At 36.9% G+C, this 24,786-nt stretch overlaps 2 protein-coding genes across 2 annotated transcripts; both read left to right on the forward strand.

The window, feature by feature from the left end:
* Nucleotides 1-42: 42 nt before the first annotated feature.
* Nucleotides 43-8,709, forward strand: LOC131540958 (asialoglycoprotein receptor 1-like). Its single transcript, XM_058776391.1, has 10 exons — nt 43-230; nt 1,293-1,379; nt 1,495-1,590; nt 1,665-1,751; nt 4,846-4,941; nt 5,054-5,197; nt 5,357-5,449; nt 7,238-7,398; nt 7,494-7,603; nt 8,077-8,709. Exons 1-10 carry the CDS (start codon nt 158-160, stop codon nt 8,222-8,224), a joined length of 1,095 nt encoding a protein of 364 aa, XP_058632374.1. The 5' UTR covers nt 43-157; the 3' UTR covers nt 8,225-8,709.
* Nucleotides 8,710-12,299: 3,590 nt separating this feature from the next.
* On the forward strand, nt 12,300-23,158 carry LOC131541275 (asialoglycoprotein receptor 1-like). The gene is made up of 9 exons (XM_058776926.1): nt 12,300-12,426; nt 12,851-12,937; nt 18,101-18,199; nt 18,486-18,566; nt 18,675-18,824; nt 18,966-19,058; nt 19,571-19,731; nt 19,843-19,952; nt 22,726-23,158. Exons 1-9 carry the CDS (start codon nt 12,354-12,356, stop codon nt 22,880-22,882), a joined length of 1,011 nt encoding a protein of 336 aa, XP_058632909.1. The 5' UTR covers nt 12,300-12,353; the 3' UTR covers nt 22,883-23,158.
* The last annotated feature ends 1,628 nt before the right edge of the window (nt 23,159-24,786 follow it).

Consider the following 24,786-nt stretch of genomic DNA (forward strand, 5'->3'; position numbering starts at 1 on the left):
CCCCACCCCCTGGATCTTTTGTTCTGCAGTGAGGGGCTACTGCAGAATGTGAAAGTGAATGTATTTACAGAACACAACAACTATATAAAGGAGGTGTGTAGTCAATTTTTAAATACAAGCGACAGCTAATTTTGCTCCCTTTTTACTGCCTCAGATAATGGAAATGAATTGCACTGAAGAATACAGTAAAATGGAGATGGAATGGGAACCAAAGAAATCATTTCAAAGAGGTTTGTAATATTTATGTATTTGTTTTATGTATTTATATATATATATATATATAACATCGCAGATTTTTAACCAGTGAGCTTCAACTATTAATCACATTCACGTGCTAATTAAGGTTCAACATTTTCTGTGCTGATGCATGCATTATTGCTTACATGCTGCTTCATTAAATGGATTAAATCTAAATTAAATTAAAGCAACATTGCAAAATTAAATCTAAAATGATGTTTCTGTAGGTTTTATGAAGGTAAATGTAAAACCTTTTAAGCCCTTTTTAAGACCAAATAATGAAATGTAAGACAATACAATACATCTGTTGTTCTTCCTCATTACTTCGGTCTTGTTTCCCAGTGCGAATGAGAAGCAAAATGACATACAAGAAGTCTAGTTTTCTGAGAAACATGCAAATTAAGTGAATTTATAATTAAAACGAGAAAAAAATGACTGCAAATTGCCTTCATCAGAACAGATTTGGAGAAATGTAGCATTGCATCAGTGTCTCAGCAATGAATGCTCTGCAGTGAATGGGTGCCGTCAGAATGAGAGTCCAAACAGCTGATAAAAACAGCACAATAATCCACACCACTCCAGTCCATTGTCTTGAGAAGCCAATAGCTGTGTTTGTAAGAACAAATCCATCATTAAGATGTTTTAACTTTAAGCTTTTCAGTGGAGGAAGTGTTATTATTGATTATGGATTTGTATTTTAGCTGGAATTAATGGTTTGGAGTTAAAATTATCCTAATTATGGATTTGTTTCTTACTAACATGCAGCTTTTGTCTTCACAAGATGTTAACTGATGGACTGGAGTGGTGTGGATTATTGTCATGTTTTTATCAGCTGTTTGGAGTCATTCTGACGGCACCCATTCACTGAGCAAGTGATGGAATGCTACATCATAAATTCATCTACATCTTGGATGTGTCTAAATTGTCAGCTAGTTTTCATTTTTGGGTGAAGTATTGCTAAGGCCTTAATTTGTGTAAAGGTGTAACATTGTGTTGCATGCATGATAAAAGATAGGAGTATAAATGAATCAAGCGTATGTATTTGTTTTCTGCAGGTCGTCCCTGCAGCAGAAAAACTGGCATTCTTGTGCTTCTAGAAACAGCCTGCATGATTATTTTCATGGTTATGACTTTTGTCATCTGTGAGTAAATTAAACATTTTAACATAACATTTCATGTTATAAAATAGTCTAAACACTGCTCAATTAACTATCCAGTACTAACCAATAATTATAATATGTTTATTTTGGTTCAAAGATTCACATCAAGAACGAAAGTTCTCAATGCTGGAGAGCTGGATGAACAGCCATACTTCTGATCTAACCTCACTCAAATCTGATTTTCAGTTCACAGGTGAGAACTTCATCATCACAGATCAGTTTTACTATTGTACTTTTAGTTAACTATTATTTTTGTTTTTTACCTAGAAAAGAAGGTTGCTGAGCTGCAGAACTTAATGTCCAACTTGAGTTCATATTTGAACACGTCTGGAGCAAGTAACCCAATGACCAGGGGTTAGTGTCTTCTCTTTGCCTTAACCACGATGTTTTATTTTGTGAGAGACTGCAAGACCATTTAAATGAATTAATAAATTCTTTGCACTGAAGTATCAAGATGATTTATATGCAGTGGTGGCCAAAATGATGAGAAAACTAGTCTTTTAACCAGCTAAAAAATAGTTTTAAATCTGTTATTTCTATCTTTTGCTGTAGTGTGTCAGTAGGAAATATCAGTTTACATTTCCAAACATTCATTTTGGCATTAATTGCAATAATCCAGTGAGATTTTTGTTTGATAAAACACTCGGATCTTAGTTTGATTTATATATTTTTTTATATTCTGATTCAACAGGACGTGTCAAACCGGACTTGTAAATAAGATCTTCACTGATTGCGAAAACATGAAAACGCGTCATGCTAATTTTCTGCTCCAGTTTTTTTCCAATTTTGCAGAAGACACAATTGAAGGGTATATTGGACTACAACGAGCTACTTCCTGGGCGGAGCTGGGTATTAACTGATGACATGTAATCTGGATTACGTAATCAGATTCCAAAAATCAAGTACTTGTAATTAGAGTAAATTACATTTTAAAATACTCGTAATCAGACTACAGTTACTTTTTTATTAATTACATGATATTGATTCACACAATAGCAATAAATTATTCAGCATTTATTGATTCTCTCTAATTCCTCTTTTTTATTTTTAAAATTTTCCTTTCTAAAATAGTCTACCGCTTATATACACTCAGAAAGTCCAGTTTTGTAGACATTCACACATAGACTAGTCATTAGTCAGGTGGAGACACAGCATTTGACCACTGGATTTACAAAAATCATTTCAGGTTTAAGAAGTGTTGCATCAACTACTGATGAACACATTAATTTTTCTTTGAATTATCACTCAGTAGGTTATTTAACCATGTATTATTGAAAGTCTTTTGTCTTTCAAACTCATTAAAATGCACAAATTCTCATTATTTCTTATTTGCAGACATTCTCAAACTTTTTGTCATCTGAACCGCTTTCACCTAATATTTACTTTAAAGGGGTGTTTAATCAGCGATTCTGTAAAAGACAATATCTCCCTTTGCATTGAACTTTGAGCATTGTAACTTTGCAGATGTTGTTTATGCTCAAACAGCAACATTACACACTAACTATAGTTAAAAAAGTGAAATCATAATCAATGACCCCTTTAAGTACCCCTGAGATTTTAAAATAAATATTTTAATAATTAAGTATCACATTTGCATGTTCACGGCTCTCTGACATTGGTTAATGGTCATATGGCGTGCAGGTAAACATTAAATATTTCTTCTTTTTTAGTAAGTGAATTATTTTGATTGTTATTTTAAAATGATTTATTTCAACTTTCAATTAATTATGTTTATTGCCTTTCATTAAACTCACAAACCCCCTGCAGTTCCTTTACGAGTCCCAGTTTGGGAAACCTTGATGTAATATTATGTTTAATGCACTTCATATTGTTAATTACAATGAAAGGAATATATTTTCTCATTATGGTACAAGATTATCCTGTTTAAATCTATGTGATCAACAAGTTAGGTCAAAAGTAATCTGATTATATTACCTAAAATGTGTAATGTAATGGATTATGTTATGACTACAATTTTTGTGATGTAATTTGGAATCAGTAACGGATTACAATTTGTAAGTAATCTACCGAGCTCTGTTCCCGCATGGGTTAATGACATCACAAACCCTGAAATTTACATAAACCCTGCCTTCGGGAACACGCAACACAGGGGGTGAGGCCATGTTGGGCTTCTTTAGAGAAGAGTATAAAGTATAGCTTTCATGCTCGTTTAGCTACAGGCACGCTAAATGTGGTTCTGTGTTTGATTTGGCCACTGTAGTAAAGCAAAGGTTAGTCTTCTTAATGGGCAAGTAGTTCTGACGACAGATATTTGGCTACTCTCGTTCTTCAAAGACAAAACTAACAATGCTCTACAGTCAGTATTATCAATCACTGTGGACCCGTAGTCTGTCATCAAATAATCCCTTCGAGGACAGTAGTAAACTTTAGTACGGCTAAAACTGTATATCAAAAGACAACTTAAACAGCAGTCTCATTTACAAATACCAGTGTATCTTAAAAATATGAGACAACTACAAAAACAAAAAAAAGTCGTACTTGCACAGGTTCTGCTCAGTCCTCTTCAATAATATTATCTGGGTCTGACTCGGGCTCAAGTTGATAAGGCAATATTGATGCCATTATTTACAATACACCGGGAGCACTATGGTATGAGGCGTAACATTTCTGGACAGCGTGCACTAGGTGGTTAGCGAATCACAACACAATGGGCAAGCTAACCAATCGGAGCCCATTGTGAATTTCTCAGGGAGGAATCAGGAAGTCAACAGACCGTTTTTACGAGAATGGAAAATCGGTGTAGAATAAAGGTAAAATGTGAGAAAAATAATGCGGCTTAAAAAATAAATAAATAAATGAAGCATTAACACGTTACATGAACAAACATAATGAATAAACATTATCAAGAATTCATAAAAAGCTGGTAGAGCACCCCTTTAAATTAGCTTTAGGTGTGCATACAGTGGAAAAGCAGCTAAAGTTTCAAAACGAACACTTTTCGAATGTTCTCCATGAAAAATGCTACATCTAAAAAAATCTGTCTTGGTGTTTTTAAAAGGATAGTTCACCCATAAATGAAAATTAGCTGTTAATTTACTCACCCTCAGGACATCAAAGATGTAGGTGACTTTTTTTCCTCAGTAGAACAGTAAAGAAGATTCTTAAGTGAAACTGTTGTACTTGGTGACTCGTACACTGCACGTCTGTGGTTTGCCGTTTTTTTTCGAGTAAAAAAAAACCCGCATATGCAAGCAAGACCAAATTAATACCCATGGCTCCGAATGACATGAGGTCTTATGAAGTGAAATGATCGGTCCGTGCAAAAAAAAAAAAAAAAAAAAGAACCTTTACAAAATTATTACCTTTAATCCACAGCATGGACAAACTGTTCTCATTTGAATGCTTCAGGTTTTTGATTCTGGCAGCAGTCTCAACAGGACTATTTACTTATTACTATTATTTTTCTCTCTCAATCTCTATGCATAAGAAATGCAAGAAAAGAGGTTGTCTAATCTTGAGACCCTGATGAACTCCTCACTGAGTTCACTCGCATCCAAACAAGAAGAAAACCTACAAAAGCTGGGTGAGCACTGGACATATTTTTCAGCATTGAATCTTTAAATATAAAACAATGCAAGGATTGTTGCTGTTTCTTGTCTCAAACGATGAAACTTACACTCTTTTTTCTCCTGCAGAGCACCAGCAGGATGTGTCACACACGGAAGTCAAGAGTTTGATGGGCAGTTTGAGTTCTACAGTATCGGGTCTTAGGGATAAACTGGCAGAGGACAGTTCAAGGTCATCTATTTTGTCTATTCCACGCTCACAACGGATCTTGGGTAAGACGGCAACCTAAATTATAAACGCTAATCAATATTTCATTTTGAAAAAATCTTTAAAATATTTTTGAATCATTCTGTTCATAGAATCGTGCTTTCCTATACAGTATTAGAGGTAATAATGCAATTTTTTTTTTTTTTTTTTGTCTCCGACTAAAGTGGATATGTCAAGATCACTGACGGAACTGAAGCATTTAATGTGGGAAGTGAAATCATCAATTCAGTCTCTTACTTCCAAACTATCATTTACCAGTGAGTAAACTATAAATTCAGTTGTGCTCAAATATATGCAGCATTTTTACTTTTGTGTGGAAAAACTAGAGAAAATCAGCAGAGCTGGGGAACTGATTGCATGTAATCTGGATTACGTAATCAGACTCCAAAAATTAAGTACTTCTAATTATATTAAACTACATTTTAAAATACTTTGAATCAGACTACAGTTACATTTTTATTGATAAAATGATTACATATTATTCACACAGTAATTCATATTATTAATTCAATTATTCATAATTTATTGATTCTCCATAATTCTTCTTTTTCCTTTCTAAAATTGCCTAACCCTTAGCTATATACAATCAGAAAGTCTACCAGTTTTGTGGACATTCACACAAAGTCCAGTCACCAGTCAGGTGGCTATAATCACATAAATTTAGAGGCCACACAGCTTTTGACCACTGGATTTATAAAAAAAAATCACTTCAGTTTTTCAACGTTGCATCAACTACTGATGAAAACACACGTTTTTATTTGAATTATCACTCAGTGGGTTGTTTAACCATGTGTCACTTTGTCTTTGGAAGGCTTTTGTCTTTCAAACACATCAAAATGCACAATTTCCACATTGTTTCTTATTTACATGTAATGTATGGATTCCCAGACTTTTTCAGCCAAACCCCTTTTGCATAATATATTTACTTCAAGTACACCTGAGATTTTAAAATAAATATTTGAATAGTTAAGTATCGCATATGCATGTTCACAGTTGTCTGACATTGGCTAATGGCCAAATGACAGTATTAGCCGGGTTTCCATCCAAAGATGCGAGTTTAACTTATGTGCAAAATTGGAAAATCGCATAAAACATTTGCGAACAAGCAACGTTTCCCTCCAACGAGTCAAAGAGAACAAAATCGTCACTTCCTGGTAAACTGGCGCTAAATAGCCTATAGAAAACTAGGATAAGCTACTGAATATAATAATTTTCATACATGTGCTTCAAAATGTGCATTAAAACAGGGTGATGCAAACTGTTTAATGCACTTTATGTTGTCAATAACAACGAATGGAATATAATTTTTCTTTGCATTTTTATGTCAGTATGGTACAAGATTTTCCTATTTAAATCAATGTGATAAAATGTAAAAGGAATCTAAAAGTAATCAAAAAGTATCATTATTTTATCTAAAATATGTAATGTATGGATTACTTTACTAACTACAATTTGTGTCATGTAATTTGAAATCAGTAACAGACTACAATTTGTAAGTAATTTACCCAGCTCTGAAAATCAGTACACTCTTAAAAATAAAGGTTCTTTATTGGCACCAATGGTTCTATGAAGAATCTTGAATATCCATGCTTTCAAATGCAGAAAAGGTTCTTTATACTCAAAAAGGTTCTTTAGATTTTTAAAATGTTCTTCAAAATGGTTCTTCTAGGAACTTTAATTTTCTGTAAAGCTGCTTTGCATGGATTTGCATTGTGAAAAGCACTATACAAATAAACTAGAATTGAACTGAATAGGAACTGTTCACTGAAAGGTTCTTTTGGCAACCAAAAATAGTTCTTCTATGGCATCACTGCAAAAGCACCCTTTTGGAGTCTAGAGTGAAATAAGAATTTACAAAACCTTCTCGCAGAGAAAACTAATCCTGTCCAAATAAGGGAGGTTCACCAAAATGAAAAATTCGGTTGATTTCAATTAATTGTTCAGTTAGTCGTGTCTCCTTTTTATACACTGATGCTTTGATTAAATGTGTTGCAATAATGTATGTCTTTTGTGCTACACCATAATGCATTCGCTCTCTCTTACAGACTTACTTTCACCAGGCTGTACTGAATCTGGTTGGATCCTGTTCAGCAACAGCTGTTACCTGTTCTCTAGTGATACAATGAATTGGACCAAAGCAAAGGATTACTGCGAAGAGAAGGGTGCATTACTCCTAAAAATAGAAGATGCATCTGAGAGGGAGTGGGTGCGTAACACCCACCCACCCACACACACACACACTCACATTTCCTTAAAACCTTCAATTCAGACTTTCAGTGATTCTTTTATCTCCCTTCCTAGCAATTTGTCACCAATACAGCCAAACCGCAAGAACACTGGATTGGCCTCACGGACCAGAACACAGGGCAGTGGAGATGGGCGGATGACACTCCTTACACCATGAATAAAGCGTAAGTTGAATATAGAGAACTGGATATTTGGTTCCCTTTTTAAGTACAGTCTGATTAATGAGAACTCACATTCATGACCAAACAACTTATTAAGAAAAAGTCATGTTTTGTCCAGTAATTTATCTTTCCTAAAATTTCTTTAGGACTGGGTGATCATAGAGTGTCTGTCACACGAGAACAATTATGATTAACAGTTAGTGTAGGTGGAATATGTCATTAATGTTAATCAAACAACAAAAGATGTTAAATAAAATTATACATGTTAAATAAAACTATTGTATCTTAAAAACGAGTTAATTTAATTGTATCATTCTCTATCGTATTTCCAATTTGTACATATAAATTTCTCACCCGTCCCATATTCCACCATGAGAAATCTGGTCACCCTACCCAAGTCGAATTGGGTTGCATATACTAACATAATACATGAACTAAATGAACAGTGTAACAGATTTTCAATTTCAATTTTGCAGACAATGGAGCACTGGGCAGCCGGATGACTGGAGAGAACATGGTCTGGGAGAGGAAGGAGAGGACTGTGGGCACATTACAATATATGGGCTGTTAAATGACGCCCACTGCTCTTCCAAAATGAAGTACATATGTGAAATGAAAAAATAGGACTGAAAATATGTGCCATCAAGTGTGGTCAGCACTGAATGAATGAAATTCTAAAATCTAAGTAAGTTTTGGAATAGGAGTTTATTACATTTTTTGTGTGTGGTGGGGGAGAATTATGTCGAAATTGTGTAATCTTTGGGTGCAATTATTATTATTTTTTAAATCAGACTTTAAGAGTTTTTAAGAAATTAATACAGCATGCCGTTACAGAACAAACCCATACAATCACAAACCCATACAATCTTTTACTTAATTAATCAGGCTGTGGCTCATTGTACTGCAAACCGGGAACTGCACGCTTAAATACTCAAGACTGTTTTGTTCAATATTTGTTTACATATTATTATAATTGGTTTATACTCTCATATATTAATACATGCAAAGCAAAGCTGTTGATATTGGATTGTGCTGATACAATAATGTGTTTTTGAAGAAAAGCAATAAAAATGATTAAGTGCCGATACTAATAAAATCTATAAATTGAATGTTAAATCATGTTCTTAGTCTTTCTTTCCAGTGACCCAGAGAGAAGCCACACGAGTTTATGCTGATTTAAATGCCAGAGACTGTTTACTGTGTAACCCAAATACCAATGGCTAGGTGAAGAAAGCATTTTATGCACATTTTCATCATAAACGAGCATGAAATACACTGGGACTCTTATTTTGAAATGTCCGTGCTTTACTATTTCCAGCTGCTCTTTCAAAAATGTGAGACATAAAATATGCCCTCTTACAACATATTATTATATAAACCTTCTGTCACATGTCTGTTGTTTTCCCCAGTCTCTTTAATTAGTCATTCTGTTCACCTGGTGTCTTGTTAATTATCCCATTAGTTCCCTTTGTTTGGTCCCTGCTTATAAGCCCTTAGTTCTCCCTTTATCTTCGTCAATTCTACGTCTGTGTTCAGTTGGTTTACTTGCCTGTCTGCTGGATTTTCTAATTAAAATAACTCTTTGTTGATCTCCTTCGTCCTCGTGCGTTTGTACCTCACCAACCTGTGAAGTTTCATAGTCACATTTCTGTATTGCAATGACTGTTTTCTGTCTCATAATTTAAGATTTTCTGGTGTAGCTACTATAAGATATTTTATGGCCTTAAATTTGACAACCCAAATTTAAGACTTAAGGACCCACAGAAATCCTGTAATATGACAATTCGTATCTCACCCTACCAAATTAACCCTTCTCGCTCTGTTTTAAAAATTCAACACTCAACAAGAATAAACTACGGTAATAAAGTAACATACTGTCTTCCTATGAATAATTTAATCATGTGAAAACTTATAGGTTAGTCTTTTGGCTAAAGTGTGTATTTGAATGTTTATCGCATGTCTAAATTAGTTTTCAACTCAGGATGAGGTAAATTACTTTTGTTGTAATTGTCGTCATTTCAAAAATACTGTCAATAGAGCTCTACTTTTATTTATCTTGCAACATTCTTATAACTTTTAATGGCATCTCATATGCAGCTGCAAATATTATGCATTTGGTTGACATCAGCTTATCAGCATGTTTAAGCTATAAAAGACGTCTGGCCACTGGTCTTTTCATGCCGAAGTACTAAAAGAAAGATACAGGATTTTTCAGGGCAGACATCATATTTAAGTATAGCCAAAACGGTTAGATCATATGATCAAAACTCTCACTTCCTTTGTTCAATATATTTTGAAATGTTCAAAAAAAGTCCAAGATCAGCACAACTGCGGTATTTTGTTAATTCAGCAATTAGACTTTCACTAGAAGTGATATTTCAAATGGTAAAAAGGAAAGCACCCTACAATCGTCACAAATGTAAAAAAAAAGGAAGTGAACACACAGGACAGATATTTAAAAAATCTACGTTACATGACAAACTAGATCCATGGAATAGAGCACATTTTTGGGAGGTGAAATGTTTTTTGTAAGTAAGGAATAAAGTACATCCAGCTGGTTGTTACTGCAGAATAAACCCTCGATCAGCCTGTCAGAGTTTATTCTACGCTTATTACATGGCTACTTGCCACATTAGTAAATAATTAGATGTGAAATATTGATTTGCATTGAAATGTTTTTTTAATTTATTTTCAACCAGTTCTCACTCCCAACTCGTCACATATTGAAGCTTGGTCAGGACCAAGCTTCAATATGGGTACCTTGAGCATCGCTTTTTGACGCTCAAGGTACCCTTTAGCGTCATTTTTCGACTTGCAGGGTCCTCCATTGTTTTAAATAGGAAACCCTTAGCGTCAAATGCCGACGCCATACTGGGAATTTTATCGTCATAATTAAATTATATATTGGGTAATAATATTGCCATTATTGCATATATGTTGGGGTGTGATTTTTCAATGTAAACAGCCACAACAGTTTTATTTATATTACATTATTTACACATTTATGAGAACATAACCCAACCCCTGCCCCTAAACCTACCATTTGTCAATAAAACACAAGATATAACAGGCAGATACAACTACCGTCATAATTTACTTAAAAATATTAATATTCCAAGTCTTCCGAGGCAAAACGATTGATTTGTGAGAGTAATAGACGCGATCGCCGTCTCTATCCGCCATTAAACTCACCCAGCATGCTGCAGTCTGTGCGCGAATTCAAAAAATGCCGCCAGAAGAAGCTTTACGTCAGCCTTGGTTGTGAAATGCTATTGGCTCTTGTCTATCTCGTGACCGAGTGCGTTATGCTGTTCTGACAGGCTATTGGCTCTTGTGTGTCTCGTGAGCAATTGCGTCATGCTGCGGGACGGGACTATGCTTTTGAATGAGATGCGAGCACGTTAACAGAGCGGGATCATTTTCAGCGATTAAAACCTTATGTTTTGCTCTCTTCTTCTCATAAAGACTTCGTATGGCTTCAGAAGACTTGGAATGCAACACGACTTGTTTGCAATGCTTTTATACTGCTTGTCATTTTTGCAATAAATACCTGTGACTGCACTTATATTTTCTTACGTGTTTTATATTGTTCAGAAGTGGGTAGGTTTAGGGTAAGGGTGGGGTTAGGTGCTCCAATAAAGTGTAAATTTCTATAAAATTATTTCTATTTTTTTACAAATGCATGCAAACCATCAAACTAAGACAAACAACGGAGGAGAACGTGTTGTCATTATCCATAAGCGTCTTGACCTGACGCATAAGGCAAGCAATTCAAAGCAATGGAGCTCCTATTTTGTCTGACGCCTAGGGGCACTTTTGGCGTCACTCATGCTTCAGTTTTTGCCTTGGAAGTGAGAATGGGTTGTTATTTTTTATTATTAGCTCTTTAAACACAAAGCTTCCGCTTTTGTCTATAGCGTTCAGCCTAGTAGCCTAAACAGTCAATTTCTCAGTTAAAGTCAGTTCATCATTGATTCATTGATGCCATCGTCCAGCTCAGTTCTCATCCAACAGTGTCTGTGCAATCACGCCGATAATATTGCCAGAAATGAAGTGCCCCCAACTAAGCAAGCCAAAGGTCACAGTGACAATCCATGAGAGTGTACAACAATCATTCTGGCAACAAGACGAACATCTCAATAATATTACCGCTGGTCTACTATTAATTTTGATGTCCTCCAGTTTCATTTTACAGTAAATACAGTCGATAACTAAGATGCAAGATTATAGCAGTTGCGTTTGAATGAGACTAGGGAGAGTGTGGCAGTGAGATATGAGAGACTTTAAAGAGCTGGCTTTAAATACCCGGATCAGCAGTGTGTTATTCTGCGTTGCTAATTACGACGGCTGTTATCGGGGAATAACACACATTGGAATGCTGCGACTGACCAATCAGAATCAAGTATTCCAGAGTGCCGTGTAATAATTTAGGGATATTCTTTAGCTAATACATGATGTAAAGTAGACATCACACAACCATCATGATACCTCTCATGAAAAAAATTTACATTAGGCATTTTTTTTTTGGACATTTTCCTATCTGTGTCTCATTAACCGAATACCTAGAACCCATTCCATAAATATCAGTTCTTCAGAATGTGGAAGTGAATGTGCCTTTTTAATTTAAGGAACATGATTGGATAAAGGATTATAATATAAGGGAGGTGTTGTTTTGATTTTTCATTATGAGAATCAAGTTATTATTCGAGCTATTAATCAAGCTAATTTTACTTCCATTTTATGGTCTCAGAAAATGGGAATGGATTGCTCAGAAGAATACATTAGGATGGAGATGGAATGTGAACCAAAGAAATCATTTCAGAGAGGTTTGCAAGATTTACAAAATTAGATTCTATTTGATATAAAAAAGAAACAGTTTGGGAAATAAAGAAACTAACTTAAATCTTAAAGCATTGAACTAATTTGACTTTTACAGTTCAGGTGAAATGGAAAATGTTTCATTAAGTCCTGCAATTACATTTATTTAAATGTCTTGAAACTTTTTTTTTTTAAATTATCTCTACAAAATCATCTTTTATATTTGGAATTGAGAATGCCATTTAGCAAAAAAAAAAAAAGTAATGTTTTGTGCTGATACATGTATCAGTACTATTGCTTATACACAGTGCTTGTAATATTGCTGTATACTCTATAAAGTATATAAGTCTCAAGTATTAAACTTGGGTGGGGATGAAATAAACAATATAAATTAATCAAGCATATGGTTTTTCTTTTTCTTTTTTTCTGCAGGTCGTCCGTGTAGCAGACAAACTGGGATACTTGTGCTTCTAGGAACAGTCTGCATGATTATTTTCATGGTCATGACTTCTGTCATCTGTGAGTGGATTAAACAACACAATCTTTAGTGTACTGCAGCTAGACTGCTTTAATTTAGCTGAGGTATGGACTAGGGCTGCAACAAAAGATATATTGATAATTGATTAATCTAACAATTATTAAAGCGATTAATCAACTAATCGATGATTATTTCAAAGATTAATCATTAGACTTAGTCTGATTATTCAGCTTTTGCAATACATATTCAAACAAATAAATAAAAATGTAATCACTTATTTTAATATTACGTAATTACAATTTTTATACAATTATTTTTTACAATACAAATAAATATTTTTGACACAGAAAAGGTGATGACAACTCATTCACCATTTAATTAACTGTATGAAAATGTAATGGAATGACATCATTCTGCCTAACATTTCCTTATGTAAGTCATATGGATATGGAACAAAATAAAGGTAAGTGATAAGAAATTTTATTTTTTGAAAAATTATTTTATTCGCAACATAATCTCTCTTAAAATACCTTATAGGGCCAAAACCCATCAGAATGCAATCATAATAATGCTTTCTGCTTCTTACTCACCGCTGTCATTTTTGTTTTGTTTATTTTGTTATGTGTGCAGCATATATTAACATATTCATCTAAACGCTGCTCTCTATAGCATCTGGTTCGGCTGCGCCAAACATTTAGATTATAATGTATGAAATGTATAAAATAAACTTTTATATTTATATTTGGTGCAAGTTTTTTCCACCATTTTTCATAGTAGTCCTGTGTGTGTCACCAATTAATTTTTAAAATAATAAAAATTACTACATGTATTTTGTTATTATAAAACTGTTTAATTAATTATAAAAAAAAAAGAAAATTTTATTTTGTTCTCAGGTTACTCAACGTAGGGAATGAGACATTATGACTATTTAGTCACTTTGGGGAAAACTCCTTTTCAAAACTCTTTTCACTGAAATGTGGAAGACTTATCGAATCCTGCTATTGCACCTGCAACAGCCGACGGCGTTCGAACACCTGAGAAGTGGGCGATATAGCTTTGCACTGAATGCCATTTACCGAAGGTTGGATCCTTCGTTGAGTGGGTGCACACTACAGGCTGCACTACCACCTGTAGTGTTGTGCGGACATCTGCCCTGTGCACTTCAGCACGACTAAAAGAGTACTTCCTAAAAGAGCATTACACGTGTCTTTGTGCAGACAACACTGTGTCTTTTTAAAGATGTCATTCCACCCGTGCGTTTCTGGATGCGGTCGTTACCTGGCGCCAGGCAATGGTCACAATTGCTGCCTCACATGTCTGGGTATCAAGCATGCTGAGGTGGCCTTCGTGGATGAGTCATGTTCCATCTCGGAGTTGTGGACCAGACTCCATTACCTCCGAGGGGTGAAGTTCCAGTGCCTGTGCCTAGGTCTAGTAGGGCCTACTCTTCCTGGCAAAAGCCGGGGGAGGACTATTTCAGGCAATTGCCTGGGTGGTTTTAAGACCTATCCACACTGAGCGCGATGTGAAAAAGCGAGGCGAATCACAGACGAATGGTGCTTTCACACTGAGCGCGAAACGATTGTTTGCCTTCTGCTAATTCACACCTGCACGCTAGGTGGCGACGACCAACAATGCATTTTTCCTCAGATATGTATCTCGTATATGGATTTAACACATAAATTAAGATGAACAAAGTTTGGTTCTACACCATAAACACAAACTATCTATAATGCTTACAAGAATAGGCTACATCCTAAAACATAATTAGAACAGAAGTACAGCTACACTTGAAAATGTATGTATTTATTAATGTATTTACTTACCCATTTTCATCATCGAGTACTTGTAATAACTTCCGATTGTGATCTATAGTTGATTTTGATTCTATAATAAGCAGACACATGCACTCTTATATGTTTAATAACACTACACTGCTAATATTTGTCATAAACATCATTTATTGCTATAAAAAATACCATGAGCTGCATACTAAACACATACAGAAAATATATAGTCATAATATGTCTATTTGCTTTAATATTTCATGTGTAGAAAAATGTTTCACTCGATTTTTGATACGGAAGATCTAGACTAGAGAGTGAACGTGCTCTGACTCATAACCTTGTGCATGTCGAAGAAAACGAACAGTGCTCTGCAGATCACATGATTCAGTGGAGAATTATTAGAAATGTTATTCTGTATAAAGAACATGTGAGAATAAATCTGTTCTCAAATACCAACGATAACAAGAACTCAGCATCCACTCCCTTCTCTTATCCGGGACACTCTTCTTCTGTGTTTGTTCACACTGCTTTTTGAAACAGCGCCACCATTCTAGGCCTTTTGTGCAACAGCAGCTGCTCTGGTCACGTGATCCTAGCTCAAATCTTATTGGACGGCCCGTGTTTTCACTTTTGCGAAACTGAAAAGATTTGTCGGAGTGGTTGAAAAAAAACATTTGCATTTTCGGTGCGCGAATGTTCACGGTCTATGTGGAAGCATCCATAGAAATCTATTGTTTTATTCCAGCGCGTCATCGTGTCCGATAATTGTTTCGCTTTTTTGCGCTCAGTCTGGAAAGGCCTTTAGGGTGACAGTGAGGGCTTCCCCTCTGAGGAACTAACCTCCCAGGGACCCTCGCCCCACCTGCGCTCCGCAGCCAGTGGAGAAGCCCAAGGAACGTGCTAGACCTTCTCGAAGAGTACCAGCCGTATCCTTCAGGGCTCCCCCGCTGATTGGATGTCGATCGCTGCATCGGAGGGCGAGCCTGAGCTCTCTGGGGAAGAAGATTCGGCTGCACTGCCTCCTTCTGAGATGGTAGCAATGCCTGAATCGGACCCTGAAATGACGGCTATGCTTGTCTGGACGGCCGAGAAGGTCGGGCTCGAGTGAAGACCTCCAATTTGTCCCGAACCTTCGAGGCTGGACGATTGGTTTCTCGGGGTGGCTCGCGTTCGCCCCACCCAGGTGCCTTTCTTCCCGGAAGTGCATGAAGAGCTTACCAGCTTGTGGACAGCACCTTTTACTGCCCGAAACCAATCTGGTAGCTTTTCCTCCCTCACCACTCTTGATGGCGGGGCAGCCAGGAGGTACACGGAGGTCCAGTCGGTGGAGCGGTCAGTTGCAAATCAATTGTGTCCAAATACCACTTCCACCTTGTGCGGGAAAAGACTCAGTTTTTAAATTCCCCCATGTCCCAGACCGCCCTCTTCGAGAGCTTTGCCCAGCAGTCCTCAGCTGCACAGAAGCAGACAGAGGCAATCAGACACATCCTGGCCCGGCGAACAGCTGCTGCCACCTGACCGCCTGCCGCAATGTCTAGGTCTGCCCGTCCGGGCTCCCTCCAAACCTGGCAACAAAAGTAAAGGTAAGAGGAAAGAGAATGGGAGAATACAGACTCCATCCCCAGACGGTCCAGCTGATCTGGAGACGTTTCGGAGCCACTCAGGTAGACCTGTTTGCCTCTCCAAAAACCTCTCACTGCCAGCTGTTTTATTCCTTGACCGAGGGAACACTCGGGACAGATGCTCTGGCATACAGCTGGCCCCAGGGGCTGCACAAGTATGTGTTCCCCCCAGTGAGCCTCCTTGCACAGACTCTGTGCAAAGTTAGGGAGGACAAGACAGAGATGGGGCACCCTATGGCACCCGGGTCCAGACCCCTGGAAACTCCGTGTCTGGTCCCTGGATGGGACATGGAGGTTCTAGGTGACCTATCCCAACAGGTAGTGGACACCACCACTTCGGCACGAGCACCGAGACACGAGACAATTTTACGCCTTGAAGTGGAACCTGTTCATCGAGAGGTGTTCCTCTCACCGAGAGGACCTCCGGAGATGCTCGATCAGGGCTTTGCTTTCTTTTCTGCAGCAGGGGCTGGAGCGAAGGCTGCCTCCCTCCACCCTTAAAGTATACATTGCTGTGATATCTGCACACCATGACCCCATGGATGGTAAGACAGCAGGGAAGCACAACCTGGTCGTCAGGTTCCTTAGGGGGCGAGAAGGTTCCTTGAACTCCCTCCATACCTCTTGGGACCTGAGTCTGGTGCTTTGAGCACTTCAGCAGGTCCCATTTGAGCCCTTGCAATCAGTTGAGCTGAAGTTTTTGTCAGTGAAAACGTAGCTCCTGGTTGCTTTGGCTTCTATCAAGGGTTGGGAACCTGCAGGCATTTTTGGTCGATGAATCGTGCCTAGAGTTTGGGCCAGCTGACTCCCATGTAACTTTGAGACCTCAGTCCAACTACATGCACAAGGTTCCTATCACTCCCTTCAGGGATCAGGTGGTGAACCTGCAAGCTCTGCCCTCAGAGGAGGCAGACACAGCTTTGCTCTGTACCGTCTAGGGTTGTAACGATATACTGGTATGGTGGTCTATCGCAGTTTGAACGTGCACGGTTATCATACCGTAAACATTTGCATATCTACAGTTTAAAAAAAAAAATGAATGAAAAAAATGCATGCACCCATGCATATACAACTTATTTTCGCCTGGCTGCTTCACTCTGTCTGCATTCACTTGGCTGCTTACACGCCTGAACAGCGGAGAAAATGGCAGAGAGAGAGATTGTATCTAATCTCCAAAAAAAGTTTAAATCTGCAGTATGAGAATACTTCGGATATAAAAAACTCAAAGGTCCTCTACAACCCGTCAAAATAAAGGTTTGACTTAACTTGAAGTTATGACAGGAATATAATAGCATTGTACAATGTACTTAAAAGTCATAATAACAACAATAATAATATTCTTTATAATAATGAATTTATTTAAACATTATTTTTAAGGAATATCATATTTGTCCATGTTTTAACTTAGTATACCTCTGTTGTGCAGCACTTTGCCAAAAATAAAAGGAGTTGTTAAATTCTCATTTGATAACATTTTAAAACATTAATTAAAATGTTAAAGTGTGATATAGATATACATAAGGCTTATAGCTTTATTTTTAATTGTTTTTAAATGTATTTATTTTTTCAGAAGGGAGACTTCAATACTTTCATGTTTCAAGTTTGTTGCAATAAAGGATTTGTTCACTCAAATAACTTGTTCTTATACTTTTAAGAGTCATTGTTACTGATAAGAATTATTGTTTAATATAAACCGTGAAACCGTGATATTTTCTGAGACGATTATCATACCATGAAAATATCATACCCAGTTTTGGTAATGGACTTCTAATTAACCGTCAACTGTTTTTGGTAGGTGGTACCCTAGAAAATAAGGTTGCAGAGCTGCAGACCTTAGTTTTCAGCCTGAGTTCATATCTGAACACATCTGGAGCAAGTAACCCAACGACTAGGGGTTAGTGTTTTGTCTTTTTTATTTTTTGACAGATCACAACAAGATCATTTAACTGAACTAAAAAATTATTTGTACTTTTACAATCTTTTGATCATAAATTCATCATAAAGTTCAACATAACAATCTTCAAATGTCCTCCATGAGAAAAGCTGATCTCAACAGAACATGATGGTTAACTATTCTTTTCCTCTTTGACTTTTAACACTGAAAATAATCTAAGATATGATATGTGCATAAAAAGCACCGATCATTTAATAATTGGTCCCTCTCACTCTATATGCATAAGAACTGCAAGAAAAGAAGTTGTCTAATATCGAGACCTTGATGACTGATCTTGCATCCAAACAAGAAATCCTACAAAAGCTGGGTAAGCACTGGACGTACTTTTCAGTTTTGAATCCTCAACCTTAAATGAACAAATTAAGGGTTTGGACCTGTTTCAATGATGAAACTTTCTCTCGGTTTTGTCCTGCAGAGCGCCAGCAGAATGTGTCACACACTGAAGTGAAGAGTTTGATGAGCAGTTTGAGTTCTTCAGTATCGGCTCTTAGGGATAAACTGACAGAGGACAGTTCAAAATCATTTTTTTCTCTACAGTCTATTCAACACACACAACTTATTTTGAGTAAGACCTTGAATTATATTAATTAAAATAAACAGAAACATTACCTAAAATATAAATGTTAATAAATATTTCATTTAAAAATCTTTTATTAGAGGTAATTGTGTTGATATACTATATTTTTTGCCTTGTCTTCAACTAAAGTGGACATTTCAAGATCACTGATGGACCTGAGGCATTTCATGGGGGAAACGAGAACATCTATTCAATTACTTTCTTATAAACTGTCATTTACCAGTGAGTAAACTCTAAATTCAAAGTATAATATTGTGCTCAAATATAATGCAGCTTCTGTTTCAATGATGTTATGCAGCAGAATAACCACTGTTATTTTACCAAGAAAGTTCATAATGAAGTTGCACCAGGTACAACAGGAATTACAGCTTTAGTTACAGTATTTGAAGGTGGTCAAAGTAAATGAGGAGAAGCACTGTGTGGGAACAACAATAAATTACATTTTTAGACAAAAAGTTGTTCTGTAATCTTTTACTGAGGGTGTATAGAAAAAAAATTACTGAAAAACTTAAAATCATACAACATCAGTACAGTGAAATAAGAATTTACGAAACCACCTCAGCGAAAAGGGGAGGTTTACCAAAATTAAAATTCTGTTGATTTAAATGAATTGTTTAATAAGTTATGTCTCTTTTGATTTTGTTTTTACTGTGATGATTTGATTAAATGTGTTGCATGACTGAGTAAAAATAATGCACCATTTTGCACTCTCTTTCTTTCTCTCACTAACATAGACTTGCTTACATCAGGCTGTACTGAACCCGATTGGATCCCGTTCAGAAACAGCTGTTACCTGTTCTCGCAGGAAGCAATGAATTGGACCAAAGCAAAAGATTACTGCGAAGAGCAGGGTGCGTTACTCTTAAAAATAGAAGATGCCTCTGAGAAGGAGTGGGTACGTGGATAACAAACAGACACTCTCTCTCTCTCTCTCTCTCTCTCTGTCTCTCACACACACACACCAATCCAATCTGTCTTTCAGTTATTATTTTATCTCCCTTCCTAGCAATTTGTTACCAATATGGCTAAACCACATTCATACTGGATTGGTCTCACGGACCAGAACACAGGGCAATGGAGATGGGCGGATGACACTCCTTACACCATGAATAAAGCGTAAGTTGAATATAGAGAACTGGATATTTGGTTCCAGAGGTACAGGGTTTCCAGGGGCCCTTAAAAAGTCTTAAATTTAGTTGTATCAATTTAAAGACCCTAACATTTTTTTAAATACCTTAAATGGTATAAGAAAGTCTTAATTATAATTTCAAGATGTCTTACATTTATGGACGGAAAGACAAAAATCGTGATATGGATTAATGCTATGGATAAAACTTCAAAAGGCAATGATTTCATTGAACACATATGAGTGCTGCATGTTTCAAAATAAAAATATAACACCGGAGTTTTTGTATGAATGTATCACTGAAGGGAATCGACTGTCTTCAAAAAAGTTTTGATGGCATTTTCATTTCATCTTACCTGTAATGCCTGATAATGTAGTGTTTATAAGCAAAGCGTTCTTTGTGTAGTGTAGAGACCTGCGTGGGATGGATTTTTCAGTCCTACTCCCGCAGGATTCTGTCCCTTACCCATCCGCTCCCACAGAAATATATGTTCCAGCCCACAAAAGTTTATTTAAAAATTTACTAATGGCCGCACTCACTCTTATGGGAAAAATAAGGTGGCATCTGACATCTGACATCTCAGTTCATCGTAATCTCACAAAGCTCCGTTATGACATATGAATACATGCAGAATGAATCTTTCATAATGTCTACACTTTGTTTGTTATAATGAGAGGATTCGTGAGCACGCAAATTTCAGTACTGCACAAGAACTCATGCGTTTTGAGCAGCGAGTGGATTCTAACTTAAAGGGATAGTTCACCCAAAAATGAAAATGTGATGTTTATCTGCTTACCCCCAGGGCATCCAAGATGTAGGTGACTTTGTTTCTTCAGTAAAACACAAATGAAGATTTTTAACTCAAATCGTTGCAGTCTGTCAGTCCTATAATGCAAGTCAATGGGCACACAAACTTTGAGAGTAAAAAAAACATGCACAGACAAATCCAAATGAAACCCTGCGGCTCGTGACGATACATTGACGTCCTAAGACACGAAATGATCGGTTTGTGCGAGAAACTGAACAGTATTTTTATCATTTTTTACCTCTAATACACTACTATGTCCAACTGCCCCCAATATATATATAGAATATATATCTTAATTTATAACTTAAATTTAAAGGGGTGGTTGATTGTGATTTAACTTTTTTAACTTAGGTTAAACACCTTGGTTAGTGTGTAATGTAACGTTGCTGTTTGAGCATAAACAATATCTGCAAAGTTACAACTCTGAAAGTTCAATGCAAATGGAGATAGATCGTTTAAAATTATGGCAGTTTAATGCCTACAGTTACGGCTGGTAGGGACTACAATGAGCTAATTCCCGGCTTGGTGACATCACAAACCCTGACATTTACATAAACCCCGCCCACAGGAACATGCAACAAAGGGCATGAGGCCATGCTCGCGGTTGCCAATACTTGCTGCCAAACACTTCTTACTGTCACAAATTATACAATTACTTTACAAAAATGCTACAACACAATCATGTATTCTGCTGTATTATAGCTTTAATCAGGATAAAACTGTATATTAAAAGCTAACATAAGCAGTAGCATTTACAAATAACAGCGTATCTAAAAGTATGAGACAACAACGAACAAAAAACATACCATTCAGAAACGTCCTGTAAGAGCCGTGCTTGCACAAGTTCTGCGCAATCCTCTTCACTAATATTCTCTGGGTCTCAATCGGGCTCAAATTGATAAGCAATATTGATGATGCCATTGTTTACAGTACAACCGGAGCGCATTCTGAGGTGAGGGGTGTGACGTTTCTGAACTGCACTAGACGGTTTAGCCAATCACAACACACTGGGCCAGTTAACCAATCTGAACCCATTGCGTATTTCTGAGGGAGGGGCTTCATAAAACCATGAAATCATCAGAGCGTTCATCGGAGAAAGGACAGAGTGGTAAATTATGTGAAAAATAATGCTTTTTTTTTTTTTTTAAATGAAGCATTAACACATGTTAGACTGCACTCCATAAACACAATCAAGCCTAGAAAAAAAAAAAAAAAAAAACTGGCAACCAGCAAATGTGCACCTTTTTTTACAGTTTTTGTGACCTCTGAGCAAAAAATGAAACAAGCCTCTTTGGCTGAATCTGGACGAGTGCGGATCTCATTCATCTTTGTATTATTGTATTTTATTATTTGTTATTATTGTATTTTATTGTATTTTGGATCTACGCTCCTTATGTTATTTACCTACTTATTTTTTTGGACGAGTGTTTGGCGCTACAACCTTTTCTATTTGTGGACAGTTTAGTGTGTTACCACAGACACTGACCTATACCCCAACTCATGCAATAGTAGCCAAAAGTGATGTCCACCCTAGGAAAATTGCACTTTATTTAAACTTTTTTTTTTAAACATTTATTGAATATTTTGTATGCGTGATGTGAAGTAGGGCCTGGAGTGTAAAACTTATGTACTAGTTCTATGTTTGAATTGTTTCAATTGTCATGACGCAATGAAACATACCAAATTGTGCAGACATCATTTTTGATCATTTATCGTTTTCATACAAGCTTGCACTCTTTATTCCCAGCCTATAATTCAATAAATCACTGAATACTAGGTATTAGCTATATTACATGTTATTTTGTAGATTTTAATGGCCAGATGGAAGGAGATGTCCTCTGCAAATGATGAGGATATTTGTCAAAATGGCTAATTCTGGTCAATCAGTTTTGGATATTGCTTATGCTGAACTATAATTTAACAGTTTAACAAATTTTTAATTTCAATTTCACAGACAATGGAGCCCTGGGCAGCCGGATGACTGGACCAAACATGGTCTGGAAAAGGAAGGAGAGGAAGGAGAGGACTGTGGGCACATTACAATATATGGGCTGCTAAATGACGCCCACTGCTCTTACAAAATGAAGTGTATATGTGAAATGAAAAAATAGGGCTGAAAATATGTGCCGTAATGTGTGGTCAGCACTGAATGAATAAAAGCACTGTCCACGAACAAGTCCTGTCCACTGTCCACATTCTACTGCAAAACAGGGGAACTGCAAGTTTAAGTAGTCGAGACCAGTTCAATATTTACATTAGAATTGGTTTAAGTAGTCATGTATTAATACACACGAAGCAGAGTTCCATTGATATTGGATTTTGCTGATACAATGTGTTTTTGAAGAAAAGCAATAAAAATGATTGTGCCGATATTAATAAAATCTATATATTGAATGTGTTAAATCATGTTCTAAGTCTTTCTTTCCAGTGACCCAGAGAGAAGCCACATGAGTTTATGCTGATATAAATGCCTGATACTGTTTATTGTGTAAACCAAATACCAACAATGGCTAGGGGGGAAAAGCATTTTATGCATATTGAGATACTTATATCATAAACAAGCCTGAAATAACAATTAACAATTAACAAAATTAACAATTTGTCTAACTCTCGCATGCTCTTTAAAACATTTTCCTCGCTCCTTTGTCCTCCTCCTCCCCCTCCTTCATCAACTCTAACAGCTGACGACTTTGCCACATTCTTCATTAATAAAATTAAAAACCATCAGTGCACAATTTTCCACCCCACAATCTGTCAAGCACATCTTATCAGCAAACATACACTTGTTCACATCCTTCTCTTCACTCTCTGAGGCAGAAATCTCCAAACTCATCCATTCTAATCAACCTACTACTTGTCCGCTTGATCCTATTCCGTCTCATCTCCTTCAAGCCATTTCTCCTGCAGTTGTACCAGCACTCACTCACGTCATTAACACATCCCTTCACACTGGTGTTTTTCCCTCAGCATTTGGACACCCCACTACTTAAGAAACCCACCTTTAACCCATCTCTTTTAGAGAACTACAGACCGGTTTCCCTTCTTCTTTTCATTGCAAAAACACTTGAACGAGCTGTGTTCAACCAAGTCTCTGCCTTTCTCACACAGAACAACCTCCTCGACAGCAACCAGTCTGGTTTCAGAAGTGGACATTTAACCGAGACTGCCTTGCTCCCAGTTGTTGAAGCCCTAAGACTTGCAAGAGTGGATTCCAAATCTTCAATACTTATCTTGCTGGATCTCTCCGCTGCTTTTGACACAGTTAACCACCAGATCCTCATGTCAACCCTATCAGTAAAGGGCATCTCAGGAACCACACTCCAGTGGTTTGAGTCTTACCTCTCAGATAGGTCCTTCAAGGTAACTTGGAGAAGTGAGGTATCTAAGTCGCAACATCTAACTACTGGGGTGCCTCAGGGCTCAGTTCTTGGACCACTTCTCTTCTCTGTCTACATGGCATCACTAGGTTCTGTCATTCAGAAACATGGCTTTTCAATCATTGCTATGCTGATGACACTCAACTCTACCTCTCATTCCATCCTGATGATCCGACGATAGCTGCTCGCATCTCAGCTTGTCTAACAGACATTTCTTGCTGGATGAAGGAACATCACCTTCAACTCAACCTTGCCAAGACATAACTGCTTGTGGTTCCAGCAAACCAATCGTTTCATCACAACTTCACCATCCAGTTAGGCACATCAACCATAACTCCTTCAAAAACAGCCAGAAACCTTGGAGTTATGATTGATTATCAGCTGACTTTCTCAGACCACATTGCTAAAACTGCCCGGTCCTGCAGATTTGCCCAACTCAATCTGAGCAGCTGAGTCCTTAGCCATCTTCAAGAATCGGCTTAAAACACATCTCTTCCATCTTTATTTGACCCTCTAACTCTAGCACTCTCTATTCTAATTCTTTTCATAAAAAAAATACTAACACTAGCTTTTCTAATCTTTTTATACTCTATCTATTTGTTTTCTTTTTATTTATTATACAATTAATAAAAGCAAAA

The sequence above is a fragment of the Onychostoma macrolepis genome, chromosome 05, assembly GCF_012432095.1.
Source record: "Onychostoma macrolepis isolate SWU-2019 chromosome 05, ASM1243209v1, whole genome shotgun sequence".
In the NCBI taxonomy this organism is placed as follows: Eukaryota; Metazoa; Chordata; class Actinopteri; order Cypriniformes; family Cyprinidae; genus Onychostoma; species Onychostoma macrolepis.

Coding starts and splice junctions, on each gene's coding strand:
- LOC131540958 (XM_058776391.1), top strand. CDS start 158: ATGGAAATGAATTGCACTGAAGAATACAGTAAAATGGAGATGGAATGG. Junction 231..1,292: donor AAAGAAATCATTTCAAAGAG/GTTTGTAATATT, acceptor TGTTTTCTGCAG/GTCGTCCCTGCAGCAGAAAA. Junction 1,591..1,664: donor ATCTGATTTTCAGTTCACAG/GTGAGAACTTCA, acceptor TTTTTTACCTAG/AAAAGAAGGTTGCTGAGCTG.
- LOC131541275 (XM_058776926.1), top strand. CDS start 12,354: ATGGGAATGGATTGCTCAGAAGAATACATTAGGATGGAGATGGAATGT. Junction 12,427..12,850: donor AAAGAAATCATTTCAGAGAG/GTTTGCAAGATT, acceptor TTTTTTCTGCAG/GTCGTCCGTGTAGCAGACAA. Junction 18,200..18,485: donor AAGTAACCCAACGACTAGGG/GTTAGTGTTTTG, acceptor TATATGCATAAG/AACTGCAAGAAAAGAAGTTG.